This window comes from Oncorhynchus mykiss, chromosome 6 (genome assembly GCF_013265735.2).
Source record: "Oncorhynchus mykiss isolate Arlee chromosome 6, USDA_OmykA_1.1, whole genome shotgun sequence".
Lineage (NCBI taxonomy): Eukaryota > Metazoa > Chordata > Actinopteri > Salmoniformes > Salmonidae > Oncorhynchus > Oncorhynchus mykiss.
This window is the reverse complement of record NC_048570.1, coordinates 67958349-67980979: the sequence shown is the minus strand read 5'-3', so window position 1 is coordinate 67980979 and position 22631 is coordinate 67958349. Positions and strand designations below refer to the sequence as shown.

Here is a 22631-nt window from a genome sequence, read left to right as displayed (position 1 = left end):
CTCTCCTGTTAACCCCCCCCCCCACACACACACACACACACACACACCCACACTCAGGGTTTTGATGTCTGAATGCCTGATCAGGCAATGACCGTGACATGTGGCGCATCCCTCTGTACTGCGCTGCATCACGCTGCACTTCGATTGGCTGTTTAATAATGCATGATGTGGTTTGTGTCCCCTGTGCAGACGACAGCTGATTGGCTGGCCCGTTAGGCCTGGTGGCAGGGCTGCCCAGCAGCTTGTCCATCTGCCAGGGTCCATATTCACCACCCTCACCCAGTACAGAGAGGGGGGGAGTAGTCATCTCTACTCACACTCTCATCCACCCAGACACCCTTATGCTTGAGAGGGCATATCATAGCCGACAATTAAGACAGTCTGATGCTGCACTCAGGAAAATATTTGGTTTCACTCTACATGAGGGTTATGAATGAATAAAGAGGTGTGTAGCCCTGACTTTAAAATGGGTGGTGCTTTGTAGCTTACAACTAGGCTTACTTGGCAGTGGCACATCACTCTGGTAACAGTGTAAACACCATGACGTGAGAATCATTAACCTGGTCCTATTCTCTTTTTCTCTCTCTCTTTCTCTCTCTTTACCCCCCCCCCCCCCCTCCTCATCGTATGCAGGACTACCTGATGGCGTTGTCGCTGCAGCAGGAGCAGCAGAGTCAGGACCTGCAGTGGGAGCAGCTCCCCGAGGGCATCAGTGACCTGGAGCTGGCCAAGAAGCTGCAGGAGGAGGAGGACCGACGAGCCTCCCAGTACTACCAGGAGCAGGAGCAGGCTGCCGCAGCACAAGCACAGGTCGGGGAAGGGGCCAGGGAGGGAAAGGGGAATACCTAGTCAATTGTTCAACTGAATGCTTTCAACTTAAATGTGTCTTCCGCATTTAACCCAACCCCTCTGAGCAGGAGGGGAGCTTGTGAGAAGGAGGAGGGAAGATGTGAGGAGTGGAATTGAATGAGGAATATGATGAGAGAAAGATGTGTAGGAAAAAAGGAGGAATGAGGATGAGAAAAAGGGTAAGGGTTGTCAGTTTATATACACTGCTCAAAAAATAAAGGGAACACTAAAATAACACATCCTAGATCTGAATGAATGAAATATTCTTATTAAATACTTTTTTCTTTACATAGTTGAATGTGCTGACAACAAAATCACACAAAAATGATCAATGGAAATCAAATTTATCAACCCATGGAGGTCTGGATTTGGAGTCACACTCAAAATTAAAGTGGAAAACCACACTACAGGCTGATCCAACTTTGATGTAATGTCCTTAAAACAAGTCAAAATGAGGCTCAGTAGTGTGTGTGGCCTCCACGTGCCTGTATGACCCCCCTACAATGCCTGGGCATGCTCCTGATGAGGTGGCAGATGGTCTCCTGAGGGATCTCCTCCCAGACCTGGCCTAAAGCATCCGCCAACTCCTGGACAGTCTGTGGTGCAACGTGGCGTTGGTGGATGGAGCGAGACATGATGTCCCAGATATGCTCAATTGGATTCAGGTCTGGGGAACGGGCGGACCAGTCCATAGCATCAATGCCTTCCTCTTGCAGGAACTGCTGACACACTCCAGCCACATGAGGTCTAGCATTGTCTTGCATTAGAAGGAACCCAGGGCCAACCGCACCAGCATATGGTCTCACAAGGGGTCTGAGGATCTCATCTCGGTACCTAATGGCAGTCAGGCTACCTCTGGCAAGCACATGTAGGGCTGTGCGGCCCCCCAAAGAAATGCCACCCCACACCATGACTGACCCACCGCCAAACCGATCATGCTGGAGGATGTTGCAGGCAGCAGAACGTTCTCCACGGCGTCTCCAGACTATGTCACGTCTGTCACATGCTCAGTGTGAACCTGCTTTTGTCTGTGAAGATCAGTGGCGAATTTGCCAATCTTGGTGTTCTCTGGCAAATGCCAAAAGTCCTGCACGGTGTTGGGCTGTAAGCACAATCCCCACCTGTGGACGTCGGGCCCTCATACCACCCTCATGGAGTCTGTTTCTGACCGTTTGAGCAGACACATGCACATTTGTGGCCTGCTGGAGGTCATTTTTCAGGGCTCTGGCAGTGCTCCTCCTGTTCCTCCTTGCACAAAGGCGGAGGTTGCGGTCCTGCTGCTGGGTTGTTGCCCTCCTACGGCATCCTCCACGTCTCCTGATGTACTGGCCTGTCTCCTGGTAGCGCCTCCATGCTCTGGACACTACGCTGACAGACACAGCAAACCTTCTTGCCACAGCTTGCATTGATGTGCCATCCTGGATGAGCTGCACTTCCTGAGCCACTTGTGTGGGTTGTAGACTCCGTCTCATGCTACCACTAGCGTAAAAGCACCGCCAGCATTCAAAAGGGACCAAAACATCAGCCAGGAAGCATAGGAACTGAGAAGTGGTCTGTGGTCACCACCTGCAGAACCACTCCTTTATTGGGGGTGTCTTGCTAATTGTCTATATTTTCCACCTGTTGTCTATTCCATTTGCACAACAGCATGTGAAATGTATTGTCAATCAGTGTTGCTTCCTAAGTGGACAGTTTGATTTCACAGAAGTGTGATTGACTTGGAGTTACATTGTGTTGTTTAAGTGTTCCCTTTATTTTTTTGAGCAGTGTAGATATAGCAGTCAGGGGCTTAGTCAGATAGAAATTAAATATATAGCTGACAATATATAGCTGTTGTACACAATACATGTTCTATCTCAATGTATCTCTATGTTCAGATACAGCTCAGGGCTGTTGTTATGCACGACTCAACGCTGAGTGCCTGTATACAGCCCTTAGCCGTAGTATATTGGCCATATGCCACAAACCCCCGAGGTGCCTTTTTGCTATTATAAACTGGTTACCAATGTAATTAGAGCAGTAAAAATAAATGTTTTGTCATAGCCGTGGTATACGGTCTGATATACCACGGCTGTTAGCCAATCAGCATTCAGGGCTCAAACCACCCAGTTTATAATGTTGCTTATTCACCCATTTGAATGAGCCACAGGTAGTTATTATGGTTGACGCTCCTGTTCCATCCTGTCTGTGTTGTGCAGCAGCCAGCAGAGGGAAGTGACGAAGCAGACAGAGCAGAAGCAGCATCATCATCAGCAACAGCAGCAGCTGGAGCCATACCCAGTCCAGGGAAGCAGCCCTCTGCTGGGGAGCGCAAACCCAAAAAAGAGCCCAAGGATAAAGACAAATGTGTTCTATTGTAACATAGGATGGTTGTGTGTTTGTGTGAGAGAGAAAGAGGGGGGCAGCATTTTTTTTTTCACATTGACCTGACAGCCTACGAACAGCCCCTTTTGAAAGCGAGAGATAGCGATGAGACAAACTGAGGAGTTGCCGTTCCCAAGCCACTGGTGCCTGCCATCCTCTACCCTCAGTGGGCCTGGACAACAGAGGAAGGGACGCTATGACAACTACCACTAAGCTTTTGTACAGTTGGCCAAACGTTGTTACAAGTCACACAGTGCACTATATTTGTGATCTGGGGTCAAGGTTAATGGGGGTGGTTTTATAGTAAAATGAGAAAAATTCCAGAAACAGGATGCTGGGAGAGAAAGAATTCAGAATCTGAAGTATCTCCTCTCATGACACCAACGTTTTTCAAGGAAATCGTTTTCATTCATTTTTATCATTGCAGTTGATAAGCTATTTTTTTTTTTTTTACAGCACATATGTGTAGATATGCCTGCTTTGATTCAGTTCAGTTTTTGAGCAATAGACTCTACTGAAAACACAACCTTCGTTTGCTAGCTATTGGTTGGTGGGGGTAATTTAGCTCCTTCCAATTGGAGATAATCAAGAGTTTGTTCAGAGTCTTATTGGGATAGAGATGAGGTGATAGTGACATCAGTGAGTGTAATATCTAAGCACTCCTGTCTCTTCGCCACGTTAATGGATGCCAAATTACTACTTTAAGTGTGTTTTTGCGTGTGTTTGCATGTGTGCTTGTATGTGTGTGTGTAAGAGTATTATAGAGAGTAATTTATTTTGGTATATACTTAAATGGAAAGGGATTCATTTGTTTTTGCCGGTTACAAATGAATGTAAGACCCTGTTGTGACGAGCCTTTTGTATATCTCTCCATCACTACCCACATCCCTGTTCTTCCTGGGAGTCAGTGCCATACTCTGGTACGTTCCGTCTCTACCAACCCTCATCTTCCATTTAAGACTCGCCCTATCCAGATTGGCTTTACCAGAGTATGGCAGTGTTGAATTCTGGTGTGTGTGTATGGCATTGGTGTCTACAGTGTATATGTATGGCGGATATGCTTAGCTGCATTGATTTATGCTCTTAATTTCAATTTGGAAATAACCTTAACGTCAACAACAAAAATGTTTTCCGATGTATATGAGCAGTTGGATTGAAAGATATGCCATGTAATTAATATCTCATATTTGCTGTATATGCTTCACATCCAGTAGAGTCTGAACTATCACACAGACAGAACCATGGAAACACAGGACGGTGCACCTAATTTGACTTCTGTCGCTCACTCCCTGAGAGACTTGGCTGGTTATTGACTGCAGAGGAAGAGTGATAATAGTATCCCACACTAATAGTCTTTAGTGCCCAATGTCACACAGATCTGCCGGCAGTTATGTTGTCAATATGGGATGTTGTCAATATGGGATGCTGTCAATATGGGAAGCCTCATGACCTAGTTGAGTTATGGAAGTAGGATTTTCTAATGTAGCCATGTTTGAATCCATGTGCTTCTCCTACATCATCTGACTTTCAAACAAATGTATATACATTGTGTACATACCTAGTGCACATTTATGACAGAGCTAGCTAGTAGTTTGCACCATTGTCCTACTATGGTACTGCCTCCTGAGAGATTTACTGTTTTCTATCTACACATTCCAGCTGGATGCCTTGACTCAAGCCTTGTGTTATACGTCAGACCTAGAAACACAGTTATAGGGGAGACTCCTCGCAGTGCTGCTAGTTAAGGGGTCTCCCATTTTTGGCTGTTACATTTTGTTCTCATTGTCCAGAAATGGACAACCCCAGCCTTCAAGGACAAGTCCAGTACTTAGTATTTATTTTTGCCTGGCGACTGGCTGCATCTTGTAGGAGTAGGCTACCTGATTAACCGGTAGTAAGGCTTATCTGCAGGCTGGACTTGAGTACTGGGGTTAGCTCAGCCTGTCTATACAGTCCTCACGAGGCCACACTTACTCTGTATATAAAATGCCTTACAACATTTACAATATCTTTTATAAGAATAAACGGAAACAGGTGTATTACTAGAATGAGACAATCTGTAGATTTTAAACTATTCATCAGAAATACTCTCAGGCCTTCTCTGAAGGGACATATCCTTGAGTGTCTTTTGTAAATTGTTTGTGTATTAGCTGCCTTGGCAACAGCAATGATTGATATATACCATTGTAAAGTATTGAATATAGCCTGTAGTAACTCCCTCAATGTGTTGTAATGTAAAATGTGTAACCACGTATAGGTATCAGTAACAAATTATTTCAACACATGGTATCTAACTAGGTCAACTTCATATTATCGGGCTGTGCATAATTATCGCTAGTTATGTTCATGGATGGCGTAACAATGGGTTTCTGAGCTTCTCTCAGGCCTACCTAGTCAAAGGAATTTACAATGACTTTACACAAGAATAAGTTTGCCCCTTGTAATGGAATTCAAGGCTGTTTTTCAAAAGTGAATTAAACTGCGGCTGCTTTCATGTTCACAAGAACTACCCAAAAAGTAATATATGGCTGAATAGACAGGACTTAAAGAGAAACACCTATGTTGAAGCGAGTGTGTACATCCTGTTTATGGTATGCTACAGTATGTCCTTTACATTATTGACTAGTGATTTTGTGCAAGGTTGGGGGGGAAGGACCGTGTCGTTTCGAGAGTCAGGGACACGATCCATATTCTTGTTTCTTTCGTAAAATAACATCCATTTTAAAGTTACCGTCACACTGCAGCTTGAATTATACTTGTGAATGTGGTCAACCTTCCCAATGGCCTCAACCCATTTGTAACGACGTTCAAAAGGCAACTAGTACTGAGTATTATGATGAGAACCTCAGAGGGCCATTTATCTAATTACTTTTGAGGTTTTTGGGGGAGCAAAAAGATGTTAAACACATGCCTCACACATTTTTTTGAATAATAAAAAAAATGTGCGTAAGCTTGCTTTGAGTCATTTACATTGCATTATTTACCAGTATCTAGATATGGTTTTGTGTTTCAGCTTGAATGTTGTTCCTCAAAATAATTGATAAGGATTTTGTTTGTGGAATGTCGAGTGAATATGTGTAAGCCTTGTTATAGTGCTGGGGCGGTAAATACTGTACAAACAGTCTGTTGACAAGGTAGTCCTTGAACATATAGTCATTGTAATTGGTTTTGCACTGTTACATTGATATGCACTACGAAGGCTGTGTTTGGACAGGCATGTTCTTTCCAAGCACATCAGATCTGATTGAAGACCAATTAGTGAGAAAAAATATCAGAATTGGTTTGCCTGTGTAAACGCAGAAGAGAAAATACCTCATTTTATACAGAATTAGAAATTGTGCGAGAGTGCTATTGTTCTTTGAGTACCTTGTAAAAATGGAATACTGTCTAGAATTGCTAGTAGCTCTTCAACAGTCAGTTGAATATGAAATGCTCAATTGTTTCTGTATGAAAGGGCTGGTTAAATATTTTGGCTAAAAGTACATTAGGTACTGTGTAGCCCTTTTCAATAAAAATTGATGCAACTTGAACTTCAGGTAGCCGTTCACCCTCTAAGGCCAGAATTGTTTTATAGCATTTGCGTAGCTTTTCACACAAAAAAAGTCACTAATGCCACTGGCTGGTCATCTAGAGGGAAGGGATTTTAAAAGTTGGCTATTTTGACATTGATACTGTATAGATTGGAGAAATGTGTTTTATGGGAAATGTGTAAAATCAGATACTGGAGCACAGAACATGAACGCAATCCACCATATTGATTTAACTTGTTCTGTATAGGTTTCCTTTTGTTCTGTTGAGATTAAATGCAATTATATTAATCCCAATGTTATTCTGATGCATAATGCAACAAATGCATACTAATGACATTTAGCAGAGTATAATTTCAATATTTTCACTTATGTTTAACCACACACAAAAAGGTCAATCCTCGTGTTGGAAGGTTAAAATGTTTATCTATATACATATGACCAAATAATGTATGTAGCCTATCACAGTACCGTTGCAAAATGTAGATGGTATTTCTTCTGTAACAAAATGCCTTAGACGAGGGACATTCAGCCTGATTATTAAAGTAAATGGACAATAAAAAATTAAAACTTCTCTTTTCACAACCACTCAATGTGTGATGTCTTGTATGTGCACTTCATGAGTCAAATGTAGGGGCGAAGACAAAATGAGCAAGATGTATAATTTAATAACCTTCAGAAGCACCAGGGGCATAACTAAAAATGATGGTTAAAGAATACATTGATCTGCTTACATACGGTACATGGAGTTTCAGTTAGGGGAAGAGCAGTTAACATCAAACTTGTTACAAATAACTAAAGCTGTACAATTCTATTCTAAAGGTAAGTTGAACATTATGTGCACAGGGTTTAAGTCACAGCACAACTGTTAGGAAACCATACATTGATTTAACCTATACAGAACAAAACATTTCTATATCAACCTTATGGCTAGAAACCAGCCTCTTAAAACACAATACTTAAAAAAAAATGTTTTTTTGAAAAATAAGCTTAAGCTGATCTGGGGAGAGGCAGTTAGAACCGTCGGGGTGCTCCTTTGAAGGGCTTGAATCCGCCAACACTGGACATGGAACTGTTGGTGATCTGCACGATTCTGTTCATTGCAGACGAAGAGTGGCTGGAGAAACAAAAATAGATTTCTGCCTAAAGAAGCATACAGTAAAGACAGAAGCTCAAATGTGGCTTCTACCAGAATACATTTTTACATATAAAAAAAAGTACTGTGTGTGTGTGTATATATATTTTATATACATAATATCACACATTTGGATTCATTGGAGTTTTTTTTTTTTTTTTTACACTTGATTGATAGTTTGCTTGGGCGGTATACCGTATACCGGAGTATTTGGAAATAGCCAAATATACCGCCAATATTTGTAGCTACTTTAGGTAAATACCTGCAGTCAACTTGTGCAATCAGTAAGGATTGTCACAATTTTTTATTATGAAGCTTACTGGTAGTCCTCAGTCACATGGTGTTTGTTTATAAGCACAACAACCAGAGCCTTGTTTTTTAAAAGTTTATTTAACAAGTCAGTTAAGAACAAATTCTTATTTTCAATGGAGGCCTAGGAACAGTGGGTTAACTGCCTTGTTCAGGGGCAGATCGACAGATTTGTACCTTGTCAGCTCAGGGATTTGATCTTGCAACCTTCCAGTTACTAGTCCAACACTAACCACTAGGCTACCTGTGAGTCACTCACTTGTGTAGCACACGCCAGGTGATCGAGTTCGTTATCTTATACCTATTAACTGTCTAAAATGTGCTAAATGCGCTACAGTTGTGATTTGGTTTGCTAATTTAGTAGCTATTTAGCCATCTAGCTAAGTGCTTAGCTTCATTCAAAATCAACCTTAGCTTGGTAACAGCAGAGAATCCTCTCCTGGATCAAGAGCCTTGCTGATATTTGCTTTGTGGATGCAGCAAACTGGATATTTTTTTAGTTACTTGTATAACTGAGCTGGTTTGTCTGTCCTGCAAATACTTTAGGTCAGAGACTGTACACAATATCCTCTTTAGTATTTAGTTAGCATTATCTATGGGCTTTTACATCTACTTGTTAGCATTGCTAACCTCCGGATTACAGAAGATCCAGTGGGGTTTGAAAATAGTGCTCCTTTTGTTCAGTGTAGGTATTATGGTGTATTACAGAATATCCCGGCATGGCACAATGACGGTATGGAAATACGGATACCACCCAAGCCTAAATCATAGTGCTCAGACAAGTCCGATACACATGATATATATTCATTTCAGTCACAACTATTACAGATTAAATCCACCCCTCGGTTTCTCTCAGCCCATCCCACCTATCTCCATAGACCACCTACTCTTGATTTCCTTGTGCCATTTCCTTTTCAACTGTTGTGTGATGTTTTACACAGATTCTCAAACCTTTCTAAATGGGATATTATCAACAGATGTGAATTAAATATATACATTTGGTTGTTGATTGATTACAGCTTTTCTGATCACCCAACAGTGCTATTTGTAGGGCTCATTTTGGAACAATGTCATGACTATTTAACCACTCCTGTCTCTGTGGCCAGAAACTGGCTACACAGGACAATACCAGAATAAGTGGTCAAATTATTGTCTCTTCGCAGCTAAATCTGCATAGCTGACATGGTTGTATGCCCCATATACATAACATTCTTATTTTGGTGGCAAGAATATTGTATAATAATTTAAATAGAAAAACTACGGTTTGAGTCAAGCATTGTTTTGTGTATCAGTTTATAAACCATATGCCATGGAATCAGCACACTGGAAATCTCTTCACGTATTTTACAACCTGTATGGCGCCATGGTGAACATTTTAGTCCTCAAATAAAACAGGTATATTTTTCTATTCATGACAATTCTCTTTCTCCAATTTTGCTCTTTAATAAAGGCCAGATAAACAAGCTCCCCTTCTCCCCCTTCTACTTGCCTCCTCCATTTTTGCAGTAATGCACCAATCAGTTGGTTGTAATTTTAGATAGAGCTAACAATTCCACATATGTGTTAACTCCACCTCTCCTATTCATAATATCATTAACAAATATATTTTTTACCATAAATAATGTTTTAAAATTTTTTTTATCAATTAGTATATTTGAGTTTAACCATAACAGGGAAAAGTACACAGTCTTAATGCAACGGCAGTGAATACCTTGAGTGTGGGGCCATCATGCTGCCACGGCTGTCTCCCATCCTGCGACTGTCTGGGAAGCCCCCTCCCTGGGATCCAGCCCCACCATGCCACTCCTTCCTGGGGGCCGGCTGGTCCCGGCCATGCCGCTCCACCACCACCTGGCGGCCAGAGCTGAAATGCTGAGTGGAGAACAGGGGAGATTGTAGTTATGAATTCCCTATCTGAAATGTAACTAAAATGGAGGGTATTGAATGTGTAAATTTAGCTATGGGGGATTTGTGAGGTGCTGACCTGGTCTGCCATGACCATGGGTCTTCCTCCATCCCGGCCACTGAAGTTGGATCTTCCTCGGCTGGCTGAGGAGCCTCCTCTGAGAGCAGGCCCCTGGCCATCTCTGCCTGAACGCTCTGGCCGCATACCTCCGGTACGCACAGCTCCACTACACAACCACAGAGACATGATTATTACCACATGGATAACAACAAAAGGCCTTTGTCTACAACTTTAATCAAACAAGCACACTAGGCATCCATCCATTCTCACCGTATGTCCCCCTTAGGTGCACTCATGCTGCCGTCATTCTTCCATCCTGCATGCCCAGTATGAGTAGCATGACCAGCGTGCCCGGAGCCTCTGGGGGAGCGGCCGGTATGAGACATGCCAGGCATGGGTGCTCTGCCCCCTGCTGGGCGCTCAGGCATGGGCGCGGCCCGGCGCTCAGGAATGGGCGCGGCCCGGCGTTCAGGCATGGGCGCGGCCCGGCGTTCAGGCATGGGCGCGGCCCGGCGTTCAGGCATGGGCGCGGCCCGGCGCTCAGGCATGGGCGCAGCCCGGCGCTCATCCCTGTCTCGGATCTCTCTGCGGTCTGTGTCACGGATGTCTGCTCGTGGAGTTGGAGGAGGCTCAGCCCTGCGGACAGTCTCAAAGTTCTTGGGGTAGCGCTCAAACCCAGAGCTGTCCCTGCGAGCAGCCGGGCGGGACTTCTTAGCCTCAGGCTCACTGTTGAAGCGGTTACGTCTGAAAACCCCCGACACCCAAAATGGATTGTCAGATTCTGTCAAGAGCTGACTGTTACTGGAGAGAGATAGACATGCTAAACTGCTATATGGGCTGTGTGTAGCTTGCTCTTTGCCGTTTTAGGTCCAGGTTGCGTTATTTACAAAAAGCACTTAGAAATAATAGGGCCTACCTCTCAATGGTGTTGGGCTCAACGGCTGCAGCCTCAGGGAAGCCTCTGCCTCTCTCCCGGGGGCTGAACTCAGTAAAGCGGTTCTGCTGGCGGTTGTAGTCCGAGCCCTGGTTCACACGGCCCTCAGACTCTGGCTGGATCTTCTTGTTTCCATTCCAGTAGGGATCATCCCTCCGGCTGAAACATTCAATGGAGAATATGCTTTACCTGGGCGACAAGTAAACAAACTGGTGTGGAATAACACATACCACCAAATTGTATCTTTCACTTTTCAGTTGATGGTCAAATTGACATCTGCTGGTCATGTCTGAGACCAAGCATCCCTGTCTGCTGTGGGATGCAGACATACCAGGACGGGAGACAAGTCTGTGTGCAGGGAAAACGACAAAGCAGTACTGTAACCTATCCTGCAACTTCATGGACATAATGGTGGAAGCTGGTGTCATGATGTTGCTCTCTGAGTACAGTGAGCACCATCCCCCGCTCTCTGCTTATACAACCAGACTGCTGTGGGCAGAGTGAGGTCGTAAATTCCTAAGGAAGACCCTGCCTCATGGACACACAGAGAGTAGAGAGTAGTTTTCATGGAGACAAATGAAATCCTTCCACCTCACAGAACATGAGGTACGAACAAAATTCATGTTCCAGAGAAAGTGTAAAAGATCGGTGAAGAATCCAGTTACAAACTGGTGCGTTTGTCACAACTTGGCAAGCTCAAGAGAGACGGCGTGGCCACATTACCATAACGCTGTTTATATAATAGCCTCAGAAATTAGGTTTACATCTAATTGTTGTATAAGATGAATGAGTGAGGATGATACTATTTGAATAAGGGTGTAATATGATTGTGGACTGTTTAATGACGAAAAATACAATTCCCTTTTTATTTTAACTAAATCAGAGGACCGCCCCTGAGCCCAGTTAGGGCCAGACATCCTGAGACAGCTCTCTTCTGCCATTCTGAATAAAACCCCACTTTGAGAAATTATCAGTAGACCATGTTTTTCTCCATTAGGAGGGGGACACAAGGTTGTAGACCATTGCTGAATCTTTTAACCATACCACGTGGTTAAAACTCTTAGACTACCGACAGAATAAGAACAAGGTCTTTGATACTAATTACTAGTCTGCAGCTAGGAATTCAGCATCATTGAACGCGAATAACGACATCCGCCGAAACATCCATTCTATTTGAATGTCACTCTGAACAATCCCCTCTAACCACAACCGAGAGAGAGCGAGGGAGAGAGACGGACAATTCTGCAAAAGAAATTAACTTTTCACCAGCGATCAAGACGACACACTGAGCGTATATATATTGATTGCAATTGTTCCCGACTGAGTGAGCGTTCATGTGTAAGGATTAGCATTTCAATTGTTATAATTATTAACCCTGTAGTGACTTCTTAGTCGACTACCCCATTGCCCCTTTGTCTAACAAGCTGCCATGCCGGTTTAGCCCACTAGGGCACATTCTATAATTTCATGTAACCATATTTACTGTTTGTTCATGCATTTCTGTGAATTACTTAGTTAGTAATAAATAAACTATTTAAGACAATTGATGTATGGATGACTCAGTCAAGACTGGATTCGTGCAGATAACCAACAATTTACGACGTTTGGAATGAGACTAACATGAGGTAAGATAAATAAATAATCAGAAGACTATTGATCAGATATGAAAATATCTGAAAGGTTATATTGGGAAATTATAACTTTGTAATCTGAATACTTTCCTTGGTGCCCCTATTTCCTAGTTAATTACAGTTACACGATTAATTACTTTGATCACGTTATACTAATTAATGGAATCTTTGATAAAAAACTAAGTCTTCAATTTAATAATGGTAAAGACACGACACTGGTTGTCCACGAACAGAGCCTCAACTACACAGAGCAAACCCCAGACAAACATCCCATCCCCAACTACAGTGTGGCCTTGTGTACCTGTGGTCCACATCGCGGCCTCTCTTCAGGTTGTTTCTCTTCTCCTGCTCGTAGCGGAGCTGCTCCTGCTGCCTCCTCAGCTCCTCCCGCTCACGAGCCATACGCTCCGCCTCTTTACGCCGCTCCTGCATCACAGCGAGATAACGTCAGCATTACATTAACAATCCACTAAATGGTTTGCTCAAAATGCTCCTGGGAACTGTTGACAGATCACCAGGATGAACAATGAGTAAACAATTTACCTTACTCCTGTCGTTTTACAACAATCAACTAAGGTACAGCCAGGTTGACTAAACATCCTTAATGATTTGAGTCCAAGCACCTGCTCTATGCGGATCCTTTCCCTCTCCAGCCTTTCCCTCTCCATGCGCTCCCTCTCCAGTTTCTGCCTCTCCACCTCAAGCCTCTGCCGTTCACGGAGCAGGTTCTCCCTCTCCTCCCGCTCCCTAATCAGACTGATACGCTCACGCTCCCGGCGTTCCCGCTCCGCTATCTCACGCCGCCTGACGGGACAGGAAGTCACAGAAACATTAGTACCCAGCATCCTTACAGTACTACAGAATACAACAATTAGAGTAGGAGTTTGTTTCAGGCTGACCTGCGAAGCTCCACAGCCCTGCGGACGCGCTCCAGCCGGACCATACGCTCACGCAACCTCTGCTCTTTCATCTTCTCAAAGGGGAGGATGTCTTTGCTGCCTCCCTTGTTGGGGAAAACTCTAACTCTATTCATCTCCATCTAGGAAAGACAAGCATGTAGAGGTGAACATTGAAAAAGAAAGTTCCATGATCAAACTTTGTCGGATAGAAAAGAAAACTGCGACAAACCTCTTCGGGGGGCATGAAATATCTGGGTCTCCGCTGCATCATGTTGTTGTTGGTGGTGAAACCCGGCTTGTCAAATCTCCCCCTCCTGAACGGTGGTCTCACTTTGTTCAGGTCTCCTTTGGCATGATCAATCACCACCATCTTGCCAGGGCTCTTGGTCCCTACACAAAACAGGACAGGGGTTTTAATTTTTACTACCCTACAACACAATACATAAAAAGGAACCTAAGAAGGAGCATACATACTTCCACCATGCTTTTTATCATCTTTCTTGGAGGCATCTGGGCCTGAGCTGGATGTTGTGCTTTTAGACTCCTGCTTCTTGGATGAATCCTTGCCGTCTTTGTCTGATGGTTTGTCGGACTTCTTCTCTTCTTTTTTGGAGGATGGCTGGGTTCTTCAGGGAAAAAAAATAACAGACATGAACATTTCTTTCAAATTTCCCCATTCTGAAACAGACAGATTTTGTGTTTCTTCCTCACATACTTGCTAGTGCTAGTCTTGTTTGTCAACGCACTACGTTTGTCACTTGATTTGCTGGAGCTGGTTTTGTCATCTGATTCCTTCTTTGAAGGTTCTTTCTTGAAGGGATCACTTTTAACCTAAAAAGACAACAAATACTCCGTCACAGTAATTAAAGGCTCCGTCACAATTCTGGAGCAATGTAATTTCAATTAATTAAAGAACAAAAGGACCTTGAACCTTGTTTCTCCCTACAATGAAAATTACAGAGCGCATGTTGGCTCAATGGCTCAGAAGAGAATGTCAGCCAATGTTGTTTTGCAAAAAACTCTCAAAATGGAATCTTAGAATCGTCAAGAGTTCTGGAGGCTTTATGACATCACAAAAGATAGAAGTCAGAGAAAAGACCCTGTACTGTAAAATTGTAATCGTGCTCTCAACATTCTAGCTGAACAATGTGCAAAACAACTGTTTGTCAGCTTACCCTTTCAACAGATATCTGCTGGCCGTGGAGTTCTGTGCGGTCCAGGTGGGAGATGCACCTTCCCACCTCTGTACTGGAAGACATTGTCACCAAGCCATAACATTTGGCTCCAGGACTGCGAGCATTAGTAACCACTTTGGCACTAAAAACCTGTGGCGACAGGAATTTGTTTAGGGGTGGAGCAACTACATGCTGCTTGTAGAGGGGTTGGGTTAAATGCGGAAGACATTTCAGTTGAATGCATCCAGTTTTACAACTGACTAGGTATCCCCCTTTCCCCTAGTAAAACAGTAAATAGTTTCCAATAAGTCAAAGCAAAACCATGACACCCATTCAGTAAGAAACATCAAACCGCAGTACCCCACCACAAGAAACCGTTTACAGACATTTTAAGCTCTAGACTTACCTTCCCATATTTGCCAAAAAGGTTTTTCAAATCAGCTGCTTTGGTGTTGGAGGACAGGCCGCTCACCCATATGTTTCGAGTGGAGCTGCTTGCACTACTACTGCTGATACTTCCTGAAATAGGGTTGTTTCAAAACATACATACACTGTAGAGGCTTTTACATGTCTACACACTTAAAACGAATCTACAACAGCCTAATGTTACATACCGGTAAGCATTACATGTTAAAATGCAGGTGCTTTTGACTAAATTAAATCATTTCAGACACCTTTAAAATGCCAAAAAAAAATGTACTTTTTAGATATGTGAAGAAAACTGGGTAATATGCAGATTACACCAGCGGTACTAAAATTCCCAGATCAACTCGGTTTGTTCTGACGCTTGAGAAAATGCCATTTTGGCTGTCCAGTCAATACTGCACATTGCTTACATAACCTACATAAAGGCCTATGCTTGACCATCGTCTGATCATCAGTAATGACGACTTGAGAAATGTACCTGTAAAATGCTTACCTTTGTCATCTTTTGTGGCCTTTCCATCTCTGTCCTTTGAAGAACTACAAAGCAGATTTCACAACAAATAAAAAAAAACAAGAGATGAGTGCCAGTATATGAAAGCCCCTGCGGAATATGACGTACACCAGGGCAAACAACTTTTTTTTTTAAAGAAACACTTTGTTTTGCTGTATGTATGTATTTTTTTTTTTTTATCCCCACGGGCAAGGCTTGCATTTGGACAAAACTCCCATAATGGCCTTTTTCATTGCTTTTCCTCAGGTGATATGGGTCATGTTCTCAGCCAATTTACTCCCTGGACCAATGAAATCTTCAGTATTGCGTTCGACTTCACAGCGAATCATTTCATATGTTTCTGACAAACTGACATCACAGGGACTACTGCCCTTTTAAAAAGCCCTACGTGGGAACTGGAAAAGGCAAACGTGCTGGAAAGGTGAAAGTAACATCTGTTTTCAGCTCCTGGTTAATGACACAAATTACCCAACTTCAGAAAAACAACCAAATGAAAGTAACAAATGGGAGGCTCATTAGGTACATCAATGAACATTTCTCATTAGGAAAAAAAGTAAAAAAAATCTTGAGGCTACCCACAATGCTGCGTTCACAGTGAGCTGGAACTTGGTAGTAGTATCTTAAAGAACTGACATAGCTAGAAAGACAAACCTCTTTCCTTGACCTGATGCCCCAGTAGACGAGGGGCCTTTCTTCCCAGAATCCTTGTCTTTGTCTCCCATTTCAGCTTTCTTCGAGGCCTCTCTGCTTTCCTTCTTAGAGGAGTCAACCTTCGTCCCGTCATCCTTCTTACCATCTTTATGGCCTTCCACTTCCATCTTCATGGCATCCTTGGGGCTCGTCTCAGCAGAGGCCTCTGGCTCGTCACAGCCCTTGTCTGCCTCTGAATCTGGAAGTTTCACATGTTTACCTGTTTCCAGGAGGTCATCACCATCAACATCCAGCGTGATGGCATCTTCATTCTGGAGTGTGACGGATATGTTATCGTCCTCGTCTTCTTTAGCGGAGACGGCAACTTCAGTTTCGATCTCCTCCACTTGTTCGGCCTCCGCCTCGGCTTCTGCCTCAACCTCGGTTTCTGGGAGGCCGTCCTCACTGGGTGGAGGTTTAGAATTTTCGCGAGTACCATCATCTGTATCAGTTATATCTGAGGGATTTAATAAGGATAAAACATGGCAAAAAAAAACACAATGTTTAACATTGACATGTCTGTTACTTGACCTAGGAAGTAGAATAGAAAGCAAGTTTAGTATTAGTGGTCATCGAAGGGTAGAAGACCACAGGAACACACAAACATACATTCCTCATTGAAAAATGGTGGTGCGGATCAATAATCTTCATGTCATTTTCACCACCAATACTTCTTTTGCGATCCTTACAGTTATGTGTACTGTACAGTGAAGTTACTCTTCAATACTCCTGTCATTAGGAGCTCCATTCCCGTTCATCAGTTTGAAGCATTTGAGGCATTTGTTCAAATTAAAGGAAAAGACCATCTGTCCAACTTCTTCCGTAACCAAAAAAATTATCTGTGCCCAAAGCCATGGAGGTCAAATTCAGTCTCATTTTATGGCCGTTCTACTGCCCAGGGCTCTCCCATCATAGTCTTTATGGTCATCTCCCATGTCTTCTTTCCCTCATAAAAGTCTGTCTTAAGTGACTTGGGATGGTTGACAAAAAAATTGATGTCATCTTTAAATCGTCCTTGTGATTGCAGTGACAGGCTCAAGTCCTTAGCAAATGTGTCCTCTAGTCTGTACATCATGTCCTGGTTGGTCTTTGAGCATTCTCAGCAATGATTTCTTCTCTCCGTCTGAGACATCTGTACTGCAGTTGGGGTGATACAGGAGGATGGGCCCCGATGGGCAGGAGTCCCCCATGGTATCGTCAGCACACACTGGAACTCCCTCTAAATCAGCTTGCCTTCTTCAGTGCAAACCTTTCCCTCACCTTAAAGAAGCCTGTTGATTCCTGAGCTTTTTATCTTGAGGGAATGTACTATGCAGTCTGTATGGTTGATGGAGCCCTCTTGCATCTCAGGCCTGGAAGAGTAGGTAACATCCCACCCAAAAAGTACTATGACCAAAAGAAGCAAGTCCTCCAAAAACAGGATGTCCCTTCTATGTTGTATTCATGAACAATGAGTCCTGGATAGATGGCTGGCTGAGTATCCAGCCAGCAGACAAAAGAAATGGAAGGCATAAAGGAGAGAGGGGGCATAGCAGTTTCTTACCTTCACACAAAGGGGGCTACCTGCTACCTGCAAACCCCCCCCCCAGGAAAAGTAATCAATTCAATAGGGTGTGAGCACAAACATACCTTCTTCAACATCATCCTCGTCTCCCTCCTGAAAGAGACCAACGTGAAAGGTAAATACACATATAAAGATAGTTTCAGTCTAATGCCTTACTTAAACCGGGTTAACTGATCTGAATACCAGCATTTAATTATAAAAACAATATCTGATCTGTGTATGGTAACCTAATGATCTTTAGTCTACCGTGACAGTGGGGTAAACACAAACGTAAACATATTCATGTGACACTCACCTTGGAAAAATATTTGTTTTCCTTGGTAGCAGATTCATCTTCCTTGGTAGGAGATTCATCTTCCTTGGTAGGAGATTCATCTTCCTTGGTAGGAGATTCATCTTCCTTGGTAGGAGATTCATCTTCCTTGGTAGGAGATTCATCTTCCTTGGTAGGAGATTCATCTTCCTTGGTAGGAGATTCATCTTCCTTGGAGAAGGATTCATCTTCCTTGGAGAAGGATTCATCTTCCTTGGAGAAGGATTCATCTTCCTTGGAGAAGGATTCATCTTCCTTGGAGAAGGATTCATCTTCCATTGGATTGTCAGTGTCAGAGTCCACTTTCTTTCCTAAAGAAGTAATGAAGTCATATCATCCAAATTGGAAACAGAAATATTGAACAGTAATTTAAATATTAGGAATGTCAAATTACCTTTAGCTTTTGCATTTTTTCTATTAGGCGTGTCTGCTGGGAGTGGAATTTCAATGGTCTCTGGATCTCCACCTTCCTCCTCAATGGCCTGAGAAAGTATAATAAAAAATTTTAAAAAAAACACTATTGTAATTACTAGTCATTTTTCGGACATTAATTTAATGTCCCATCCTCATATTTAGCCTCACAATTAAGTGTTTTACCATTTTCTTTTCAGGACAACAAGTAGAACACAAAACAATTTGACATAAAACAGCTGCATTCATGAGTTTTATTGACAAATCTCAACAACAAAAAATTGGTCAAAGCATAAACTTGATGAAAATGAATTTATATGAATGCTGTAAGTACAACAATTGTTTGCTCACAGTGATATGAATATCCAACTAGTCAGTGACAACAACTATGTGAGCTTATTACAGTATTATAGAAACCATGTCACTACACTCTTCTAGGTTGAAGTAACCCTTACCATTCTAACGACTTATGTAGCATGTGAGCATCATAGAGCAAAACACGGAGTCTCACATTTTTATAGATAATAGTTTGTAGCTCAAACAATTCGGATTCCACAGACATTTTAGTAAAAAGACCAGTCCTGGGCCCCTTCGGGATCCGCCCTTGCCTCACACACTTTAGCTCAGCCCCCCTTAATCACACAGAAGTACGTAGTTCAAACACACTACGTTTAAGAGGGGTTAGAAGTCCAATACGCACACCGGCGTTACGGTGGAACTCATCGAGTTAAAATACGTTCATTACTCACCAAATATGGAGTTTTGAATAGCAACTATCGTCATTTACAGCCGGCATGGTCAGGATGTACGTCCAAAAAAGGTCTTAATAAAAATGTAAAAGCAACTGAAAAAAATGCCTATTCTGCACCTCCAATGTAAATCACTCGCGTCACAAGGATCGCTGATAGCACTAACCTTACTGCAATGAACAGGTCGGAAGTCTACAACAGCTCAATACATTGGAGCTGCCGAAGAGGCATTGTTTAGGCCTGCATACCTGGTTGTCACTAGTTACCACAGGCACAAAGTCTTAAACCACACCTATTTCTACAATTGAACGTCTTAAAATCTGATTTAAAACCTAGCAGCTAACCCTAACCACTGCTAACCTTACACCTGAACTTAAAATCAGTGGTGGTTGGTGCATTTAAGGTGATGGAGGGCAACAACAACAAATTATGAGCATGGACTTATTTCTATTACAGCATATTTTATGACTGTCATTCATATTCCATTCACCCAGCTCAATGTAACATCGATAGGTTTAGGCTACTACATAATACCTGAATATTCCCTATATCCATCATGAGGTTGCTACAACCTAGCCTATGAATGAAGGTTTACAACATAGTTGCACAGGATCAGAGAAAATTGAGTAATCAAGTTGACAGACAGTCACATTCAATACAAACAGCAAGATCATATAATTTACGAAATAGACCATTTTCACTTTGTGGCTGTGCTATCTAGTGGAAACCTATATACCGGCTTATTTGGTGAGTAACTAACGTATTTTGACAGGATTCAATTTGGTTAACTAGTGAATGGCAAATTGAATGGCTGCTTCCTGGGTTTAAATGAGATTCACCATATCAACGTCTCCTGTCAAGTCAGATTATAGTTCATTATATGTATAAACATGTACTTTAGTTTATTTAGTAAATATTATCTTAACTCTTATTGTTCTTAAAACTGCTTTGTTGGTTAAGGTATTGTAAGTAAGCATTTCACGGCAAGGTAAACACCCGTTTTATTTGCGCCTGTGAAAAATAATATTAGATTTTTCATTTGAATTATAAACTTTAACTCTGATCAAGGTACTTTGCGAAATGTGTGTGTGGATGTGATGTGGGCCTATAGCAATATAGTTTTCTAAAGGAGACATTGATGCGATAGATGTCATGGCCAGCTACCATTAGTTACCAACGCCCACACACCGACTGCATCGATGCAGGACGGTGGACTACCTTGTCAACCTGACGCTGCAGACAGGCCGCGAGCACGCAGTACCGCAGTTGGAAAACTAGACAGCATCCAACCGTAACGTTAGCTAGCAGACTAAACATCTTAGTTGGCAACTACGAAAAAAAGCAAGCTGTACATAGATACACATTCATCCCATAACAAGTTGGATAGCTAAGCTATCTAGCTGGCAGCAGTTGAGGACGGCCTCAATCAATCAAATCCGTAAAACTGTTTGGTAGCTAACATTAGCTAGCCTAGTGGTCATTAGCTTTGCGTTCGCCAAGTACAAATAAATTGAGCTCGTTACCTGTTTCAGCCTTGCAATTAGAACATTCTTCACACCTGTGACATCTAAATTCCTTCGCTTGAGTTCAGATTTAAGATCTATAACTCGTAAATCTGTTATTTTCTTTGACTCCGTTGAAATGGCACCCGACGCCATTTTACCTTGCTGGATGTGTTGTTGTAAACTTGTGTGTGCAGAAGGGAAGCACGCATGCTCACGCAATGGCCCCAAAGTTATTCTCAAAATGTGTATTGGCGGATCGCATCCAACTGAAATATGCATACACTGCCACCTACTGTACTGGAGTGTGAGGCTGGTCACGGCCCCCTTATTAATATATCTTCTTCTATGATATCATGGCAGTCCGCAAACAAACGTTTAAAGTGCATGCCGCCACTTTTTTCATCTATGTCTCTTAAATAGCCCTTTGTTTCCACCTACTGTTCTGGAGTGCAAATTCATTACACGCTTTGACACAAAGGGGAAGAAAAAAATCACTGTACCAAACCTACACCCATTAAAACCTCACCCCTATTCCACTACTTGGCCCTATCTGATCCTAATCCAGGCTGGCAGCCTGGGAGGACTGGACCCTATCTTTCAACACACCTTGTCCTCTGCAACAAAATATTGTACACCCAAGTACTTCTCTGCAGTGTCCACCCCAACATATATTTTCTGTGATTTTACGTTATATTTCTGCGATACAGTTAATAACCATGGCTATGAATCCCTACATTTTCTGTTTAGGGAACCCAACCGTACTGAAACCCATGTTTTTCCTATCATTTCAATTCAAAGGGGCTTTATTGGCAAAGCAAGTGAAATAAACAAAAGTGAGAAGACACAAAGCAACAACAAAAAAAGATTCAAATTTAACAGTAAATATTGCCTTCAAAAATGTTTTAAAAAGATAAAGACATTTCACAGTGGAGGCTCCTAAGGGGAGCACGAATAATGTCTGGAAAGGAGCAAATGGAATGGTATCAAACCATGTGTTTGATGTATTTGATAGTGTTCCACCTATTCGGCTCCAGTCATTACCACGACCCCATCCTCCCCAATTAAGGTGCCACCAAACTCCTGTGATTTCAAGTGTTACTATATATTATCAGCTATGTACAGTGTTTTAGCAATGTGCAAATAGTTATAGTACGAATAAAGGTAGGTAGGTAAAGATAAACAGATACATATTGGTGGTATTTAAAACATTATTTGTGCTCCACATGGTTACCCTTTTCTCATGGCAACAGGCCACAAATCTTGATGCTATGAATGCACACTGCAGTATTTTGCCTAACAGATATGGGAGTTTGGTTTGTTTTTGAATTTTTTGTGGACCTGTGTGATCTGTGGGAAATATGTATATCTAATGTGTTCATACATTTGGCAGGAGGTTAGCATGTGCCACTCAGTTTCCAACTAACTTTGTGAGCAGTGAACTCATAGTTTGTCTTCTCACTCCCCTCAGCAGTAGAGGCTGCTGAGGGGACAAGGCTCATAATAATGGCCGGAAAGGAGCAAATGGAATGGCATAAAAAAAATGGAAACCATTTGTTTGACGTATTTGATACCATTATACCTACTCCTCTCGAGTCATTACCACGAGCCCGTTCTCCACAATTTAAGGTGCCACCAAGGTCCTGTGCTTGAGAGCCAGGTCTGCATGTGGTGGC

General features: G+C 42.6%; 2 protein-coding genes across 3 annotated transcripts in view; one reads left to right on the top strand and one right to left on the bottom strand.

The window, feature by feature from the left end:
* Positions 1-7328, top strand: part of mindy2 (MINDY lysine 48 deubiquitinase 2) — a 29002-nt gene extending 21674 nt beyond the window's left edge. Inside the window, exons 8-9 of one of the 2 annotated variants that reach the window (XM_021607378.2) lie at positions 634-810; positions 3048-7328. In XM_021607378.2, coding sequence (XP_021463053.2) covers positions 634-810; positions 3048-3209 — 339 coding nt within the window. In that variant the 3' untranslated portion in view covers positions 3210-7328. The remainder of the gene's footprint in view (positions 1-633; positions 811-3047) is intronic. The other variant, XM_021607379.2, reaches the window with a different exon arrangement.
* A 60-nt stretch (positions 7329-7388) lies between these two features.
* LOC110526412 (SAFB-like transcription modulator) lies at positions 7389-21166 on the bottom strand. Its single transcript, XM_021607377.2, has 19 exons — positions 20977-21166; positions 18688-18775; positions 18276-18604; positions 18046-18073; positions 16378-16873; positions 15709-15752; positions 15196-15308; positions 14790-14939; positions 14330-14445; positions 14089-14240; positions 13844-14004; positions 13615-13754; positions 13339-13519; positions 13017-13141; positions 11067-11243; positions 10421-10894; positions 10169-10316; positions 9896-10056; positions 7389-7857 (listed from the first exon to the last, which is right to left on the bottom strand). Exons 1-19 carry the CDS (start codon positions 21109-21111, stop codon positions 7755-7757), a joined length of 3321 nt encoding a protein of 1106 aa, XP_021463052.2. The 5' UTR covers positions 21112-21166; the 3' UTR covers positions 7389-7754.
* Positions 21167-22631: the final 1465 nt, after the last annotated feature.

Bases quoted from the DNA above. Each gene is read 5' to 3' on its own strand.
- LOC110526412 (XM_021607377.2), bottom strand. From the start codon at position 21,111: ATGGCGTCGGGTGCCATTTCAACGGAGTCAAAGAAAATAACAGATTTA. The intron at 14,005-14,088 runs GTATGTATGCTC...TGTTTTGTGTAG, and splicing joins TGATAAAAAGCATGGTGGAA to GGACCAAGAGCCCTGGCAAG. The intron at 10,895-11,066 runs GTAGGCCCTATT...GGGGGTTTTCAG, and splicing joins GAGCCCAACACCATTGAGAG to ACGTAACCGCTTCAACAGTG.